This window comes from Mesocricetus auratus, unplaced genomic scaffold (genome assembly GCF_017639785.1).
Source record: "Mesocricetus auratus isolate SY011 unplaced genomic scaffold, BCM_Maur_2.0 Super-Scaffold_100003, whole genome shotgun sequence".
In the NCBI taxonomy this organism is placed as follows: domain Eukaryota; kingdom Metazoa; phylum Chordata; class Mammalia; order Rodentia; family Cricetidae; genus Mesocricetus; species Mesocricetus auratus.
The window spans coordinates 16,873,757-16,892,259 of NW_024429188.1; the positions used below are offsets into that span (position 1 = coordinate 16,873,757).

At 41.6% G+C, this 18,503-nt stretch overlaps 1 protein-coding gene across 1 annotated transcript in view; it reads right to left on the reverse strand.

Annotated features, from left to right (window-relative positions):
* The window catches only part of Cltrn (collectrin, amino acid transport regulator), a 28,515-nt gene extending 13,157 nt beyond the window's left edge, over positions 1–15,358 (reverse strand). The window contains exons 1-4 of the mRNA XM_005074211.4: positions 15,034–15,358; positions 14,649–14,707; positions 9,262–9,347; positions 99–212 (exon numbers count right to left, since the gene is read on the reverse strand). Coding sequence (XP_005074268.1) covers positions 99–212; positions 9,262–9,347; positions 14,649–14,707; positions 15,034–15,091 — 317 coding nt within the window. The 5' untranslated portion in view covers positions 15,092–15,358. The remainder of the gene's footprint in view (positions 1–98; positions 213–9,261; positions 9,348–14,648; positions 14,708–15,033) is intronic.
* Positions 15,359–18,503: the final 3,145 nt, after the last annotated feature.

Here is an 18,503-nt window from a genome sequence, read left to right on the forward strand (position 1 = left end):
TGCATGGAGTGGAGTGAGATTTCTTCAGTATCTATGAAAACAGTTGAGCTCATTAGCCGGCTAATGGATCCGTAGACAGCAAATGTGGGGATGATTACCTTATGGCCGACTGTACTTCGGCTGCAGGAAGAGTATGATTTTTGGAAGGGTCTGTGACCACAAACCAGAATGATACCCTCTGGGTTACATTGCAAAGCAGGACATGGGAAATTCTGCAGAGACAGGGGGAAATGTGTTACAAGAATATTATCACAAACAGCAGGAAACTCTTCACACTCTGATGTGATTACCATTTCATGAGGGATCTTAGATATGTGTGAGAAATCATTTCTATCATTGGAAAGAATATCTTAAGAAGATAAAATTTCAACAGGTGGTGGTGGCACACACCTTTAATCCTACCATTCTGGAGGCAGAAGCAGGTGGATCTCTGTGAGTTTGAGACCAGCCTCACATACAGAGTGAATTCCAGGACAGCCAGGGCTACACAGAGAAACACCGTCTCAGAAAAAAAAACAATGAAAATTGCATAGAAGACCCAATTATTTCAAAATCATATTCTCAGGGATCGTTCCTTGAAGGATCTGCCAAACACAAAGGTGTGATCTGGCAATAGAAAGAATGAGTGGAGATCGTTGTTCATAACCAAGTGGCTAACAGCCTCCCTGCTTCCTCAGCATGTGGCCTGTCTCAATCACAGAAGCCTCCGTGTTTTCTCAAGTCTGCAGATGTCCTGTCCAGTCACCCTCCCCACAAAAGCTGTCACCTACTCTTCATTCAATGCTTGCTTTATCTCTACTTGTCTCTCCCTATTCTGGCATTGGAATCATCAACCAGTGCCTTCCCAATCTAGTTACAAGAAGAGCAACCTATTACCTCACCTTGAACAGGTCCCCAAACATAAGTGCTACAATCACCAGCAACTCTTGACCCTGTGGTCTTTCACCTCCAAATTGGAGATGTGACACCCTCTGTTCTTTACATATGGGTTACCAATAAAAGTGAAAAGAAAAATGACCTTCGTGTTCAAAGAAATGAAAATCTTTATAAGAGTGGATGAAAGCTGAAAATTATAGGAGGGACCGCATAAAACCAACAAGGCTGGTGCTAAAACGTAAATCCTGTGTGCTGTAGGCCATCTCCTAAAGAACATTGCAAAAGCGTGAACATGTGCCAAGACCATCCATCCCACAAGAATAAGACACACATCAGTCACCTTCACAGGAAAGACCAGGATCTTGCTTTCCTTTACAAGAGCATTCAAGCCTATAATGTTGAAAGGTAGCAGTTCTGCCAATGGCTATGTGTTGGAAGTTGTCCCTTTTCTTCCTTTCAGTGTCAGGTACAAAAGTAGAAGCAAGTGCCCGTCTGCCCAGACCCGGCTGTGGGGGACCAGCAATGGAAAGCACAGGGAATAAACTTCCTTGGTCTTCCATGCACATCACTTCCAGCCGCTGCTGTATGATGGCTCTTGCCAGCAGGCACTAAGCTGGAGGTTGGGAGGCTAAGGGCAGAGGTTCAAAGTGGACCCTTTGCCAGTCAGAGAGCAGTGGCCTGGTATCAGCTAGCTCAGGTATGGCCTGTGGAGATCCTAACAGTATAGGGTTATTTATATCCTTTATAAATAGCTAAGCCAGTAGTTCTCAACCTGTGGGTTGTGACCCCTTTGGGGGTCAAATGACCCTTTCACACTGGCCACATATCAGATATCCTGCATATCAGATATTTACATTATAATTCATAATGGAGGAAAATTACAGTTATGAAATAGCAATGAAAATGATTTTATGGTTGGGTGTCAGCACGACATGAGGAACTGTATTAAAGAGTCACAGCATTAGGAAGGTTGAGAACCACTGCTCTAAACAGTAGCGGCCCCTGATGACGTCTGTGGTCACTGTCCTGGCCAGTCAAGTTGGCAGAGGTTCTCTGACCTCCTTTATATTTTGTTTATGCCCTAAGTCCAGCCATCAGTCCCTTCAGTCCTGTGTGCTTTGCTGGCCAAGTCCACTATCCTCTTAAAGTCTCCCAAACCAGGGCTGAAGAAATGGCTCAGAGGTTAAGAACACTGGCTGTTCTTCCAGAGGTCCTGAGTTCAAGTTCCAGAAACCACATGGTGGTTCACAACCATCTGTAATGAGATCTGGTGCCCTCAAATAAAAAATAAAAAATGCTCACCCCTGCCTCTCCCTACTGAGATAGACAACTGACTGAGCACCTGATCAGGCACCTAGACACAAACCCAGGTGGGCAGAGGGTATAGCAGTGTCACTTTGCCAGAAAGCAGGGACCGACACCCATCCCCCACCCCCACCAGGCCCAGGCCAGCTTCTTGGGACCAAACATCCAGTGTGCCCACTCTGTGTAACTAATTGTTTGTTCTTATAGAGTAAAAAGAGTTTAATTATCCTTGAGTTTATCATCTTTTTTTAGGTTATCAATCCTTTCTCTCCAGGACACACAATGGTTTCTGCTAGTGGCCCTGCTGAGGTTTTGGGCCAGATTATATATTATACCTTAAGGTAAGCAACATGCTTGGGCTCTCAAGCAGTAGGCAACAGTGTCTCCAGGCATTTCAGTGCTCATTGGAGTAAGAAGTCATAAATAAGATAGATAGATAGATAGATAGATAGATAGATAGATAGATAGATAGATAGATAAATAGTGAAGCACTGGCTGAGAACCACAAACCAATTCTGACCTCTACTGGCAAGAAACTGGCAAGCTTAGTATTCCAAAATGTGCGGCTCTATATAATAAGTAACAAAGATACAAATATGACCAAAATGAAGTAAAGCATGCTTTCAAAAAATATTTCCACTTTAGGGAGGTGAACTAAAGAAATGTAATTCTACCTTTTCTTTTCTTTTTTGCAGACTATATTAGGTTGGGAATAATTTATTTGGCCTCACCAATAATCAAAATTTGTAAAATGGTTTTTAAGTGAGCTACTTTAAACTTTTCAAATTGCTAAACATTCTTAAAGATTATTTACATTTTATTTATGTGTCTGTGTGAGTGTATGTACTTGTGAGCAGGTACCTTTGGAGGCCAGAAGTTCAATCACTTGGAACTGGAGTTTCAGGTACTTGTGAACTTCTGGCAAACCTGATTCAGGCCCCCTGTAAGAGCAGGAAATGCTCCAAACTGCTGAACCATCTCTCAACCCCCAACCCAAATTGAAATTTAAATAATGCCAAGGACTGGCAAGGCGTGTAGAAATGAAATCTCAAGGAACTATGAAAAAGCCAATGGGTGGAGCCACTCTGGATCATTAATTGGAAGTATTTTCTAGAAGATAGAGTGTAGCTACCAGAATTCTTACATGCACACTCAATAAACAGGGACACTGATGAGGATAGTCTTTCCAGTACTCTTTGAATTGGAACAATGTAAATGTCTGTCAGTAAAGAGGCATGGATAAAATAAATATGACACCTGTTGTCAAAGGAATGTTATCCCATATACTACTAGAAAGAAATAACTCCGCACAATCAAGTCAGATAATTGGGGAAAGAGGTGCATATTCTCTCAGCAGCAAATTTATCCTCTTCTTAGCTTCCAGTTGTGACGATCAAAAAAGTTTCCATATATTGTAAAAACATCCTCTGAAGACCAAAATAATCACTTGGTATAAACCACTGAAGTAGAACTGCATATTTTTAGCAAAAGGATAGTGGCTGGAGAAAGGGATCAATGATTAATGATTTGCTGTTAACAACCAGAACTACACAGAAAAACCCTGTCTTGAAAAAAATAAAACAAATCAAACTGAAATGCTCTTATCACAACTAAATACAAATCCTATATTTCAGAAATTTTAAATATGGATGGGTCTAATGGAGCCATGCAAGCTTACATTAGCAATAATTCTGAATGATGGTTGGCTGACTGATTTTCTTTCTCTCTCTCTCTCTCTCTCTCTCTCTCTCTCTCTCTCTCTCTCTCTCTCTCTCTCTCTCTTTAATATTTTTTTAAATTTTTTGAGACAGGGTTTCTCTGTGTAGCTGTGGAGCCTGTCCTGGCACTCACTCTGTAGACCAGGCTGGTCTCAAACTCACAGAGATCTGCCTGCCTCTGCCTCTGCCTCCTGAGTGCTGGGATTAAAGGCGTGCGCCACCACTTCCCAGCCTGATTTTCTCTTAAGTGTTTTGCCAGCATGTATGTATGTGTGTGTGTACTGAAGAACCAGCCTGCCTCCATCTTAGGTTTAAAGCATCTTTCAGTAAAGACAAACTAGGTTCATTCTTGTTTATGATTAAACCTCTGTTTCTCAGGGATTGGACTATGCCCCACCTGTAATCTTAAGTACAAATGGTTCTATACTGCCGGTTCTAGGAATGGCAATTATGCCTTTGTTTCAAAAGCTTATATGACCACCTATGTCTATCTTGTTATGACTACCTGTTGCTATGACTTGTAGTTGAATATTTTTCTCTGTCCCACTGGACTAGTTTCTCTCTCGATCGATGGTCCCTGCAGCTGCTTATGAAATAATCACTCAGAGCCTAATATTAAATATAATTGTTTGGCCAATGGTTCCAGTTTATTACTGGCTAGTTCTCTTTTTATAAATGAATCCATTTTAATAACATGTGTATCACCACATGGCCACAGCTTACTGGTAATGTTCTGTCATCTTACCCTTTCAGTGGCTACATGGCATCTCCTTGACTCTGCTTCCTTTCTCTCTCTCTATGTCTCTTTGAATTTCCCACCTAGCTATATTCTTCCCTGTCATAGGCCAAAACAGATTTGTTAATCAACCAATATGACCAACACATTCACAGTGTACAGAAGGACATCTCACATCAATGGTTACCTTGTTATGACCACCCTCCAATCTTGTCTTTGTTTCAGGAGTTCATTAGGACTAATTTGTTGTGCTTATGTTCTGTTCCTGTAGACCCAACCAATTTTGCCAGTCAAATCCTCCATTTGAAAACCCCCAACTCCTGAGCTGTAAAAGCCTTGTCTTCCTCACATCCAATGCTGACCTCTGGAACCCCGCCTTAGAGGGAGGCAGCCCGGGTGCGTGAATATTTTTTATAAAGCTTGCTTTAATTAATTTGGCCATGATGATTGAGTCAGTGGACTTTCTTCTCCCATCTTTGGGATTAACTACCATGCACATCCTGGTGCCCATAGAGTTCAGAAGAGGGCATCAGATTCTGTTTAACTGGGGTTATGGATAGTTGCAAACTACCATGTGGGTGCTAGGAACAGAACCTGGATCCTCTACAAGAGTGATAAATGCTCTTAACCACTGAGTCATCTCTCCAGTCCTTGACCAAGGATTTTTTTCAATGAATTATATTAACATCTACATGAATAGCTTTCAGCAACTCACTAAAAAGCAGCTGCAAATGTTCCCTCTGTCTCCTTAAATGTATGAAATGCTGACCCGAAGGTAATTCCCTGCCAGTTGGCTCTCTAGCCACTTCTCATCGGTGAGGCCATACAAAGTTAACGGGTGGTGAGAATTAGGCTCTTGTTTCTGAAAATCAGGACTAAAAGTGAGTTGGGCTGCAAGCACGAGATAGGTAATCCCCTTACCTTTCCATGGATACAAGAACACTTTGTTCCTTTTGAGGTCAAAGACTTATCTTTAGACAGTTAAGTAGAGCAAAAAATTCATTGCATGCTCTATGCTACTTAGAAAGAGAAAGCAATGCCTACAACAGACTTTTCCCTATCTTGCTAAAAGAGATAAATTATCTTAAAAGCCTTGTTTGTGTAATATGTAGTTAAATGTCTGTTTGCGGGAAAACTAGACTAAACTTAGATCATAGTTTCCTTGAAAACAACTTAGAACATTTTAGATCATATCCTTGAAAACACTTTGGAATTCCTGTTGCAGTAAATCTGGCTTAAATGATATTGGAAACAGGCTGACCTGTGCCCCAAGTCAGGCCCAAACACCTATCCTCAATAAACGAATTTAAAGTGTCAAATTAAAAGTGGAAAGCAGAAAAGGGGATTTATTGGGCATGGCCACATTAGAAAAGAGACAAAGAGATCCAGGAAAACCCCAAAGTCCATCTTGGGGGGCCCTAAAGTTAGATCAAAGTTTAAATAGAGGTTCAAGGATATGCACATCTGACAGTCTCTGTTAAGGTATGGTCCTGCCTATTATTGGTCCGTCCTGGGCTTCAGTCTCATCCCCCTCAGCTTGTGCCTTTTTCTTCTCACAGCATGAAAGTTCTAGGAAAATTCCAATTTCTTTTCCTTCTTTTTGGTTTTTTGAGACAGGGTTTTTCTGTGTAGCTCTACCTGTCCTGGAATTCTGTCTCTAGAGGAGGCTGTCCTTGAACTCACAGAGTCATTAACCAGATGAAATGTAGGCACATGGGGTAAGTCACAGTGCCAGGGACACAGGAAAGTATAGAACTTGCTGGCAGGGAGAGCTAGTAAACAAAAGAGACACTCAGCACCGTGAGACAGTAAGTGCTTTCTTTCCTTTTGAACCTTTGCAATGCGATCACCTTGCTTTTATTTAGATCTGTTTTTATTTTTAATTGTATTATGTGTGTATGTCTGTGTGACTGTTGTTCACATGCATGCAGGTGCCCCCACAGAGGCCAGAAGAGGGCGTCAGATCCTCTAGAGCTGGAGTTACAGGAAGTTGTGGGCTGCCTATGTGAGAGCTAGGAACTGAATTGATGTATTCTACAAGAACAGTGTGCACTTTTCAATGCATCTCTCTTATTTCTGTTTTAAAACTTGTAATGCTGGGGGAAAAGGGGGGAGGTAATGATGGATAGATATGATCAACATACAGTGCATAAATTGTGATATTTTCAGAGAATAAATTTAAAATGTCATTAAATATATTTTTCTTTAAATTTTGATAAATAACAAAGAGGATTTAGGGTGAACTTTTGTTTTTCTATAAAGTTTCTTTTTAAAAAACTTTTGTGGCCGGGCATTGGTGGCGCACGCCTTCAATCCCAGCACTCGGGAGGCAGAGGCAGGCGGATCTCTGCGAGTTCGAGGCCAGGCTGGACCGACAGCCTCCAAAACAGAGAAACCCTGTCTCGTAAAACCAAAAAAAAAACTTTTGTGAATGTTTATTTTCAAGTACACATGTGTGAGAATTGGGGAGGTAGCTTAATTGTTAAAGTGCCTGCCACACGATCATGGGAACCTGAGTTCAGGTCTCCAGCACCCATGGCAGAGCTGGGTATTGGTGACATGTGTCTATAACTCTAGTGCTGGGAGAGTGGAATAGGCAATGAATCTTGGAGCTTGCTGGCTAGCCAGTCTAGCCAATCCTTGAGCTCCAGGCTCAGTGTCAAAAAATAAGAACAAGACAGGAAGACACCTGACATCAAGTCCTGGATTTCACACAGATGTACACACAGAGAGAGAGAGAGAGAGAGAGAGAGAGAGAGAGAGAGAGAGAGAGAGAGGGAGGGAGGGAGGGAGGGAGGGAGGGAGGGAGGGAGGGAGGGAGGGAGGGAGGGAGGGAGGGAGGGAGGGAGGGAGAGGGAGAGGGAGAGGGAGAGAGAGGGAGGGAGAGAGGGAGGGAGAGAGAGAGAGAGAGAAGTTCACTATGTAGTCCTAGTAGTCTTTATATAAACCAAACTCATAGAGATCACCTGCTTCCCTGCTTCTGCCTTTGGAGTGCTGGGAGTAAAAGCATGTGTCATTATGCCCAGCTTCCTTTTCATTTTTTATTCTCACATTGGATATTGGGAATCTAAGAGAAATCAACAGATAGTAGTCCTCTTCTCCAGGCTCTGAATTATTGAGAAGTTGGAACTCTTTAGTAAAACAGTTGGGGGATGAGGTTAAAAAGACCAGTTAGTTAGAGGCTATTTAATCCCCAGGCAAATTTTCTTCCCACTCTTAAAAAGAGTCCTGAAATAAAGCCAGAAGGGGGTGATGTGTGCCTATAATTACATTACTCAGGAGGCTGAGACAGAAGAATCAAGAGTTCAAAACCAAATTAATTCAAGGCCAGTCTGGACCATATGAGACCCTGTCTCAAAACAACAAAAATCCTGAAATGAAATAACTTCAACCACAACTGTCTTTGGTAGAACTGAGCTGAGCTAGGTAAGATCACTTGCCTGGGCAATAATACATAAGATACTTAGCAGGCTGTGCAATGTGGCACCTTCTGATCCAGATGCCCTTAAGTGTACACATTAAGCATAGCCCAACAGGGAAGTAGGAGCAGACAGGGCAAGCTTGCTCCCAGAGAAATGGGAACCCATACTCAGATACTCCATTCAGCTCAACCAGTCATTTCTTCTCTCAACTGGAGACAACTGAGGCAGGGAGCAGACAACCACTAGGGTGTGATTTAATTACAAACAGAAAAGGGAAAAAGCACATAAACAGAGTAGATTCCTCCAGAAGAACAGGGAAAACAAATGTAAAACTATCAAAACTGACCAGACATGTTGGCGAACACATTTAATCCAACAGGGCAGACAGATCTCTGTGAGTTCCAGGCTAGCCTGGTCTACCTACAGCCAAGACTACCTTGTGAGACCCTGCCTCAAAAAATCCCTATTAATAGTTTATACTAAGTACTTTAAAGAAGTACATTAACAAGATATTCTGATATATACCAATGCAGAAATAGTCTATCCATATTTAGGTTACTTTCAAAAGAATAGATTTATTTGATATTACCTAGCTCTCTATAACAAAAATTATATGTGTACACTAGACATGTAGAATATTTATGACATAAAAGACATACAACTATAATTTTGGACATGGTCATTAATAGTCAGATCACCTGTTGAACAAGGGGAATATGACATAAATTATAATCTTTGCTCCATTGCAAAAAGTTCTTTTAAATGTTCCATAAAAAGGCAGGTCCGAGGCTGGACATGGTCTCTCATGCCTGTTATCCCCGCACTTGGATGGCTGAGGCAGAAAAATTGCCACAAGTTCCAGACCAGCCTAGGCTCCAGAGCAAGTTCCAGGCCAAGCAAGATTATATATAAAGTCTCAAAGCAAAGCAAGGGCTGGAGAGATGGCACAGTGAGTAAAGACATTTGCCGCCAAGCCTGGAATTCTGAATTTGACCCCCTGAACCCACATGGTAGAAGGAGAGAACCAACTCCCACAAGCTGTCCTCTGGCTTCCACTTGCACACCGTGATGCACACACAATAAATAATGAAGAAATAAACAAGAATACTGGTCCCTTAAATCTTGGGGTTACTAAATTATTTTCAAGATAGAAATTTGAAATAATGCATTATCTTAAATGTGAGATGTCACGATGTTGGCTTACTCTGTTGTTTCTCTGTTGGGAACTTTTCTCATGGAGAATGCCACCATTGCTCTGAAGAGATACTCTTCATCTGTGTCCCAGACGTACTGAAAGAGAAGGGAAAGAGAAAATAGAAGTGAATAGGGTTGGGGAAAACTGTCCCTTCGGTGGTGCATCCAATAACCCTCCTTCTTGTTTTCTTTCTCCCCCACTGGAGATCAAGGCAACTCACATTCTTAGACATTCTGTAATTCCAAGTTTGGTATGTTTCCTGTTGCACTCTTTTCTTGACCCTGTAATGCCACTAATCTGTCAGCAAACTTGATATTTCTACAACTCATCCTGGCATATTATGAGAACATTGCTAGGATTTGGGTTCACACTGAGATGGAAAAATGTAATTTTTTTGGTTTTTCGAGACAGGGTTTCTCTGTGGCTTTGGAGGCTGTCCTGGAACTCACTTTGTAGACTAGGCTGGCCTCGAACTCACAGAGATCCACCTGCCTCTGCCTCCCAAGTGCTGGGATTAAAGGCGTGCGCCACCACCGGCCGGCCAGGAAAAATGTATTTTATTACTACTGCTCTTGTCCTCTTCTCATAGTAAGGAAGGAGCTGTAAATAAAACTAGATGACCCTAAACAACAGCAGGAAATGTATCTCCTGATGACCTTCCCTGGACAAGAAGTGTATATTCTTTTTTTCCTAAATACCTTCATAATGTCTGTATATCTTAATTTTATTTGTGTGGATGCATATATGGTTTGTGTGTGCGCATGTTTGTGTGCGAATGTATGAAGTACACTTGCTCATACACACAAGTAAGGCAAGAGGTTGTAGATGTTGAATATCTTTCTTTATAGCACTCCACATTTTTTTGTTTGTATATTTTCAGACAAGGTCTCAATATGTAGCCTTGGCTAGCCTGGAACTAGACATGTAGACCAGGCTGGTCTCCAACTCAGCAATGTGCCCGTCTTTGCCTCCCAGGTGCTGGAACTAAAGGTTCCACCTTATTTTGAGACATGATCTCTGAACCTGGAACTTCCCACTTTGTCTATACTGACTGGCTAGAAAGCCCCAAGAGCCTTCTGTCTTTGTCCCCCAGCGACATCTGCCACAGCACTAAGCTTTGTGTGTGGGGGGTGGTGGAGGGAGCTGCTGGTGGTCTGAACTCAGGTCTTCATGGTTGCATGGTAGATTCTTTACTCACTGAGCCATCTCCCAGGCCCCATAAGTTAACCACTAGTATTGAAACTTTCTTCATTCACTTCTACTCTTCCCCTTTCTTTCAGTACACCTAACATCGCTGCAGCAAAATGCCATCAAGAAGAAAACAGTCTCTTTTTATGTCGAGTGCAAGTGCTAAGTGTTATATTTTAATGCCAACCTCAGACATTGTCTTGAAATACTCTTTCAATCCAGTTTTTGCTTTTTTCTGAAATGGTCTCACTATATTGCCCAGGCTGGTTTTGAACTCCCAGACTTAAGGAATCCACCCATGTCAGTCTACCAAGTGCTGGAACTACAGATGCATATCATCATGCCCAGCTACCTTCCTTCAATCTTAAAAAAATATTTTTACTACATTTGTACGTATTTACTTCATGTATGTTTTTGTGTGCACACACACACAAGTGTAGAAATCAGATAATTTGGGGTAATTTAGTGTGTCAGTTAGGTACTTCCTCCATGCGGGTGGGTACTGAGGATTAAACTCTGGTTATTTGGCTTGATGGCAAGTGCCTTCACCTCCTGGACCATCTTGCTGGCCCCCTCCTTCAATATTTTAAAGTAAATGTGAAAAAATATTATCTGAGAAGTTTGTACAAGAGTGTAATGTGTTTTAATTAAATCTATCCCTTCTTCCTTCCAAGTCCTCAAATATCCCCACTTTTCCCTACTTCATATTAGCTTTTTCTTTTATATTATACTATGAAAGTTTTAAAAGTATTAACTATTTTAGAACATAGATGTTACTTTTTTTCTTTTTTTTTTTTTCTTTTTCGAGACAGGGTTTCTCTGTGATGCCTGGCTGTCCTAGAATTCACTCTGTAGACCTCAAACTCACAGAGATCCGACTGCCTCTGCCTCCTGGGATTAAAGGTGTGCACCAGGCAATTGACATTACTTTTTTAATGATATAGTCTAATAAAAAATTGAGCAAAAAGCATAAATAAAAACTGGCACAGTTAAAATAGCAGAAAAACTTTAATCAGAGTTGGAGAAATAGCTTGGTTGGTAGAATGCTTGCCTTGCATTCATGAGGTCCTGAATTTGATCCCCAGTACCAAAGAAACAAAACAGCAACAACAACAAAAAGCCTGCCCCACTTGCCAAGCAATGGCACAGGCTTACGATAACCTTAGGACCCAGTGGGAGAGCTAGGAAAATTATTGCAATCTCAAGGGCAGCCTGGTACTCATAGAGTTCCGGGCCAGCTTGTACTGCATATTGAGACGTTGTCTAATAAAAATCATACATACAAGGCTAGAGAGATGATGGCTCAGCAGATAAGAGTACATACTGTCGTTCCTGAGGACCTGAGTTCAGCTCCCAGCACCCACTTCAGGTGGTTCATAATCACCTGTAACTCCAGTTCTGGGTAACCTGTCACACTCTACTGATCTCCATAGATACCCATATACAAACACACACAGAGAGAAACACACACAAAATAAGACTAAAGCTTAATTTTAAAAAGTATACATATATATTACATGTGCATATAATTTTATATACAATACTACAAACGTGTATACATTTATACACACATGGGAAGCCTTGTTGTGAGGATGTGGACATGGGGAAGGTATAAATGAGAATGTCTGTGTGGCAAACAAAAATGAAATGCTAGCCAGAACTTGCCAAAGCATGGCTTTAAATTGCAATTTGGATCTTGGGAGAGGCTTTCTTAGTGTCTCTTACAAAGGAAGCACGAGCTTTGTCGGCAGCAGTGTAGTTTAGGCCATGGAGTAAAACTCCCAGCTGTTGAGATCAGGAAGGGACTAACTAGTGCTGCTTTGTGTTGGGTAGTGAGCCCACAGAACCAACGTGAGAGGAGGAAAAGACTAAAAGCTTGTGTATCACTCATGACACGTTTCTCTCTGCCTTGCACAGTGTTTCAGAGACACTTTCCAGGCAAAGCAAGCCACACATACTAGTAATTAGAAAAAATGTACAACTGAAGAAAGGATAAGGAGAGAGTTACTCAGAGTTACAATCCATACTTAACACCCTCAGAGCAAAAGAGCATTCAGAAGAGACATGAACAAGAGGGCTCATAGCACTTTACATAACTGTGGTCTAGATACTTGGCCTATAGACACCTAAGTATATGAAACTGAATGTATCATTAGAGCCCACTTGTGACTTCACAGACCACATGGTACATATTAGCTACATATGTGAACCTGTCATCTCAGATTCCTTGTTTCCTCATTTCAGTAACAGTTATACCAAGGACTCAAGATCCTGGGTAACTTTACTTTCTGCCTATATCCAAAGACACTGTCACCTCATATTTTAGTTGAATGATTGAAAGTCATAAAACAAGACTTGTTGTTTAATTATAAATTCATGATGCCCTACCCCCAGATTACCTGCTCACCTCTTAGAGTTCTACATAAGTTCTTTGTCTCAAGACAATCCTAGGCAGCTTCAAACCTCCTACATCCCCCTCCCCCAATCAAACACTTTCCCTGCCACCTTGACTCTCTGGGTTTTATAGTCCCTCCATCCCACAGAGCTGAAGACTGAACCTGGGGCCTTTCTCTTGCTTGGCAAGCAACTACCACTAAGCTAAATCCCTAACCCTGCTTTCATAATTTAGAGATAATGTCTCAGCTTATCAATTTAAACTCACTCCTACTAAGACAAAGAAACAAAACTTCCGCCACCGACACACATCCCATCCTCTTCCTCCACTCGAGTGTTAGACATTTCTTTCCTGATAAAGGCTAATCCCCACACGAGTGCTAGGAATGCTTCTCTCCTCCTCCCTTCTCAGGCTTGAAACAGCGTCAGCTTCTTCTGCGTACTCAAGTCCAGCTCAGGCTGTCCAGACATTGACCTCCTGTCCTTCATTCTCACTAAGCTCCTTCTTGTGATAATTGCTATGTTCATATGTGATGGCCCTCTGCCATTCCTTCTTCTCTCCTCTCATGTCTGTTCGTGGCTACTTTAGGCATTGCAGAAGTATCTGGTACTGAGGTTTCTGCTAAGGCCAGAGCCCCTGTACACCTTTCCTTCCTGTAATACTTCTCAAGATGGCATGTTTGCTGAGTATTTAATAAACGAGTGATTCCCTCACTATTATAAGGTCTGCAGGGCACAGACAAGCCCAGTGTTAGCTGCCATTGCAATCCCAGCATGCAGCCAACTCTAAGGATCCTGGTATAAGAGATCTTATACACTGGTAGGGAGCAGGGTCCCTGCAGCCAAACTGACTAGGTTTGAATCTCACTTCTGCCAGTTACTGGCTTGTGATTGTCAAAGAGTCACATCACATGTCTTTGAACCTGTGTTCTCTCACTCATTCTATGAGAACTGGCACACATGTACTCAAGAGGGTAAGGGTTCAATAAGCTGTTAGGAGTCAATTACTTAGGAGAGTTCTCACTAGAAAGTAAAGCAATGTCTTAATAAATGTTTGCTATCATAACAATTGTTACTTATCAGATGAATAATGAAAAATAAGGCAACTGATTGGTCAGCAAATAGAATACCTCTGAATTCCTTTAGCTGTCTGGGATTTGTTAGTTTGTAGTATGAGACATTAATATCACCTACTAGGTTAAAACAAAATACAGACCACATGGAGAAACTGACACTAGAATTAGGTCATATCATCTTCTTAATTCAATATTTCTATTCTTCCACCCCTTATAGGCTCTGTGAGGATTTTTAACTTTCATAAGCACAATCTTCATACTGTCACTTTCATAGCTGGGAGGAATGGAAGCTTTGCATAGGAACTGGACATTTTTGTACTGTTAACTATTTCTTTGTTGGTAGCACCTATCTTTCTTTTTGATGACTAACAAACAGGTTGGTAAAATTAAAACACCCACAATGGTGAGAAGAAGACTTAACCTAGACATAATACACCTATATCACACCATTCAGACCCCTTTGCTCCACGTTACTGGATTGAGAGGTTCAAGTGTTCAAACCTGTTTTATGCAACACCATTCCCACCCCACCCCCCACTTTCAGTCACTCACTACTGATCAAGCACTATAAGAAAATCCATTCTATCAGTGAGTCCCATTTTACTGTAATCTAGCTTGGGGAAAAGATCAGACTCAAAGACTCGAGATAAGGTCACTATGCAGAGAAACCAGTTATTAGAGAAAGCCCGGAGCTAGTAGAAAACAGAATCAGAAATGAACCGGCAGGTGTTCACTTACTGCTTTATCTCCAAGAGCGGTTCTGATGCTAAGTCTTACTTTAAAGGCATTTTCTGCATCTGCCAGAGAAAAAACAACACCAACAAAGAGCAGAAAATTAGGATAAACTGAGAAAACAGGGCCTGATAAATCCTAATGTTTAATACAGCCCATGAACATAACAAAGAACTATAATTAATCTGTCCCAGTACCCCTGAAACTTTGGTGGAAATCATATTAAATTATTTGTTGCATTTTTCTTTCAAATTCCTAAGATTCATAGGTTCAACTTTCAATCTACATGTCTAAAGACTTAGAAAAAAATTGTTTGGTTGTTTTTCACTCAATGACTTTGAAAGCATTTAGGAAACTGTTAATTTACTTTTTAAGTTTCAAGGCTACATACCTGGATGACAGAGTTCAGCATGAATTGTAGTCACCAGGAAAAAGAGCGGCCACAACATTCTTTCAGAGTCGAAAATAGAAGACCAACTGAGAAAAAAATCCACTCACCACTTAAAGCTGCTTTAACTATTCTGTGACCCGGATTAGGGTAGCAGAGAAATCAGCGAGCCACCATCTAAAAGGTTTAATAATTAACACTCATCAGCTGGGTTAATACTTCCATAGACGCGGACCATCTCCTGTCAGTTATTTACGAAAATCTATTTGGGAAACCGGTTAGTTGTTTTTTCCCCAAACACTACCTCAGAAGAATGTTTCCTTTGCTGACATAATCAGAACCCATCCCCACACCTCCCGTAGTTGTAAGCTCATGGTGGAGAGCTCCGAGTCCTCTTGGAGGTGTTCTTTGGCATAAACTTTGTGCCCTTTCTGATTCACACATAGACTATCCTATTTGGGAAACAAATGCAACTCCTTTTCATCTCTGGTGAGAAAGGGGCACACTTTCCTAGACATGTTGCTTGGTAAACAGTTTCCAAAAAGGAGACGGTTCTGTTGAACCCTAAGGATGCCTGGCTGTTGTCTGAAGCTCAACATGAATGATATGTTGGCCAATATGATGATCACTGGATGGTGATGATGAAGATGATGGAGAAGAAGAAGAAGATGATGATTATGATGATGATGTGACCACTGAAAATAATCTGTCCTGGTACCACTAGGTACAAGTGAATACTAACCTCTTTAAAGGGGGCTAGAACTGCTAAGAAACTATAATTTACTTGGGTTTAAGTTGCTACATGGTGCTAGTGACTACATTCTTCAGTGCAACTATTTAACTAAGAGCGGCTTACTGTGACCTAGTCTCCCTGTATTATTTCTCAAATCCTCACAGTGGTGACAATCATCTCACACATAAGGCACCAGAGGACTGAGTATTAAAGTCGCTGGAAGCAATGGTATGAGTGGAATGGCTGTCCCTTTCCCAACTACTCTGACCTACCTTGACCCCTGTCACCATCATACTGAGCCGGTATGCCTCCAATAGGTCATGTCCTATTAGGGCAAGCTCTAGACCTAATAGGAAAAGACTGAAATTACAACCAAGCCCTGAGATACTCTGAGGATTGAGATACTAGGGATAAAAAGCTCTTCCCAGGTGGGCATCCCACCAACAATGCCAATAGAAGTCCCCTGTCGTCTATGCCTGGGCTTTCCTCTCTCCCTTTCTGGCACTTCCTTCCTGGAAAATCACAAATGGAAGGAATAGAGTGCATGGCTCCGATGTCAAATAGGACATTTGGGTTTAAAGCATCAAAGTGGGAGCTATGAACAGGTCACTTCTGTAGCACTTTGAGAGACATAATAAAGCGTGGGATTTTGTTGGAGATGTCCCCTTTCTGTTAGCTCAACCCACCCAAGGAAGGCTTTTACCCTCTCCTCCACCTTGGCACCAAGGACCCTGAGAGGGGAAAAGCTGTCCCAGAGTGAAAGGCAGCTGGTCCAGTCATTCTAGCAATGTCACTGTTAGATGTCATGGAAATTTCCCTAAGGAAAGTGATGACCTCACTACTCCCACCCTGAAAAAAATAGATGAAGTTATCTTGAGAAGGAAAAGTCAATACACACGGAGATAGAGATTTAACAGAGGTTTCGATCAGGGCACACAGGCCCTGTGTTAGACACACAGACATCTGATTCATTTTGCCTTTAGTCTTGTACTTCATAAAAGTAATAAGTTCACATATACTCGTGCATGGATGTGACTAGGATCGCAGTCGGGCAATGGTGGCACACACCCAGCACTTGGGAGGCAGAGACAGGTGGATCTCAGTGAGTTGGAAGCCAGCCTGGTCTACACAGTGAGTTCCAGGACAACCAGGACTGTTATACAGAGAAACCCTGGTCTCAAAAATAAAAAAACAAAAAATAAAATATTGAGTCTCATCCAGTGCACAGCATTCATTTCCAAAGAGAAAAACTTGTCTTCTCTGAACTGTTATTGTTTCTCAGTGATCTTTTTGTCTCATGTATATATATATATATACCCGATGGCACTGCATTGTACACACCTGGTATACAGACAAACATGCAGGCAAAACACTCATACACATAAAATAATAAAAAGAAGAAAATATGGAGAAGCAAAAAGAAAGATTTAAATACACATAATATCACCAGTATTAATGACTAATGCTGATTTTTTTTTGGTTTTACGAGACAGGGTTTCTCTGTATTGTTTTGGAGGCTGTCGGTCCAGCCCGGCCTGGAGCTCACAGAGATCCGCCTGCCTCTGCCTCCCAAGTGCTGGGATTAAAGGCGTGCGCCACCACTGCCCGGCAATGCTGATGTATTTTAATAAATGACACACATTTTACTTATATTTGAACCTTTTTTTTTGAGACAGGATGTCATGTAGCCCAGGTTGCTCCCAAACTCACTGAATAACCAAGTATGACCTTGAACTTTGTATTCTCCAGCTTCCAACTTCCAAGTGCTTCAATTACAAGGATGCATCACTGTACCAACAGCTGTGGGTCTTGTATGTTCTTATGAAATGTTTTTTGACTCATTACAGTGGCACAATCAGAACAAGGTGGCGTGATGTTGGAACTTGAATATGAACCTTGTCTTCCTCTACCCTTAAAGGAAGGCTACTATTTATTCCACAGAATCTGGCGGGTTGCATGAAAAACGATGCTTCATGGAATAACGGTAACTTTTTACCTCTAAATAGCAAAGAATATTCTTCCTTTTTTGTATTTTTACGTATTTGTATGAGTGAGTTCACGTGTGTTAGTAGGTACATGTGTGTGGTTTCATGAATTCCAGGGATGAATGTAGGGTGTCTTCCATTGCTCTCTGTCTTACCACTTGAGATGGACTCTGTCTGACCCGAGACAGGCTGCTAGTCAGCAAACCCCAATGCTCCTCCTGTCTTTGCCCCCACCACACTGCTGGGGACACAGGTTTGTGTGTACACTCATGCCAGGCTTCTTATATTGATTCTGAGGATTTGAACATAAGTACTCATGCTCAGACAATAAGTGCTCTAACCCACCAAGTAATCTTTTCAGTCTCAAAAATTGCTGTATTTATTATTATTATTGTGTGTGGAGGTACACGTATACAGTGTCATGGTATACATGTGAAGATCAGAGCATAACTTTGTGGAGTCAGTGCTCTCCTTTCAACTTTACATGGATTCTGAGGATAAAACTCAGGTCTACAGGCTTGCTTAGCAAGTGCCTTTCCGTGCTGAGAGCTGTCTTACTGGCCCCCAAGGTTTTGTTTGCTCTTGTTTTATTTTTACTTTTTATTTATTATGGGGGCGGGCAGAGCACATGGCCTTGGAGATCAGAGAAAAACTTTCAGTATCCATTTCCTTCCATCCAAATTCAGGTCTTCAGCCTTGCACAACAGACACCTTTACCTAGTAAGCCATCTTGCCAGCCTATCAGTAACTGACAT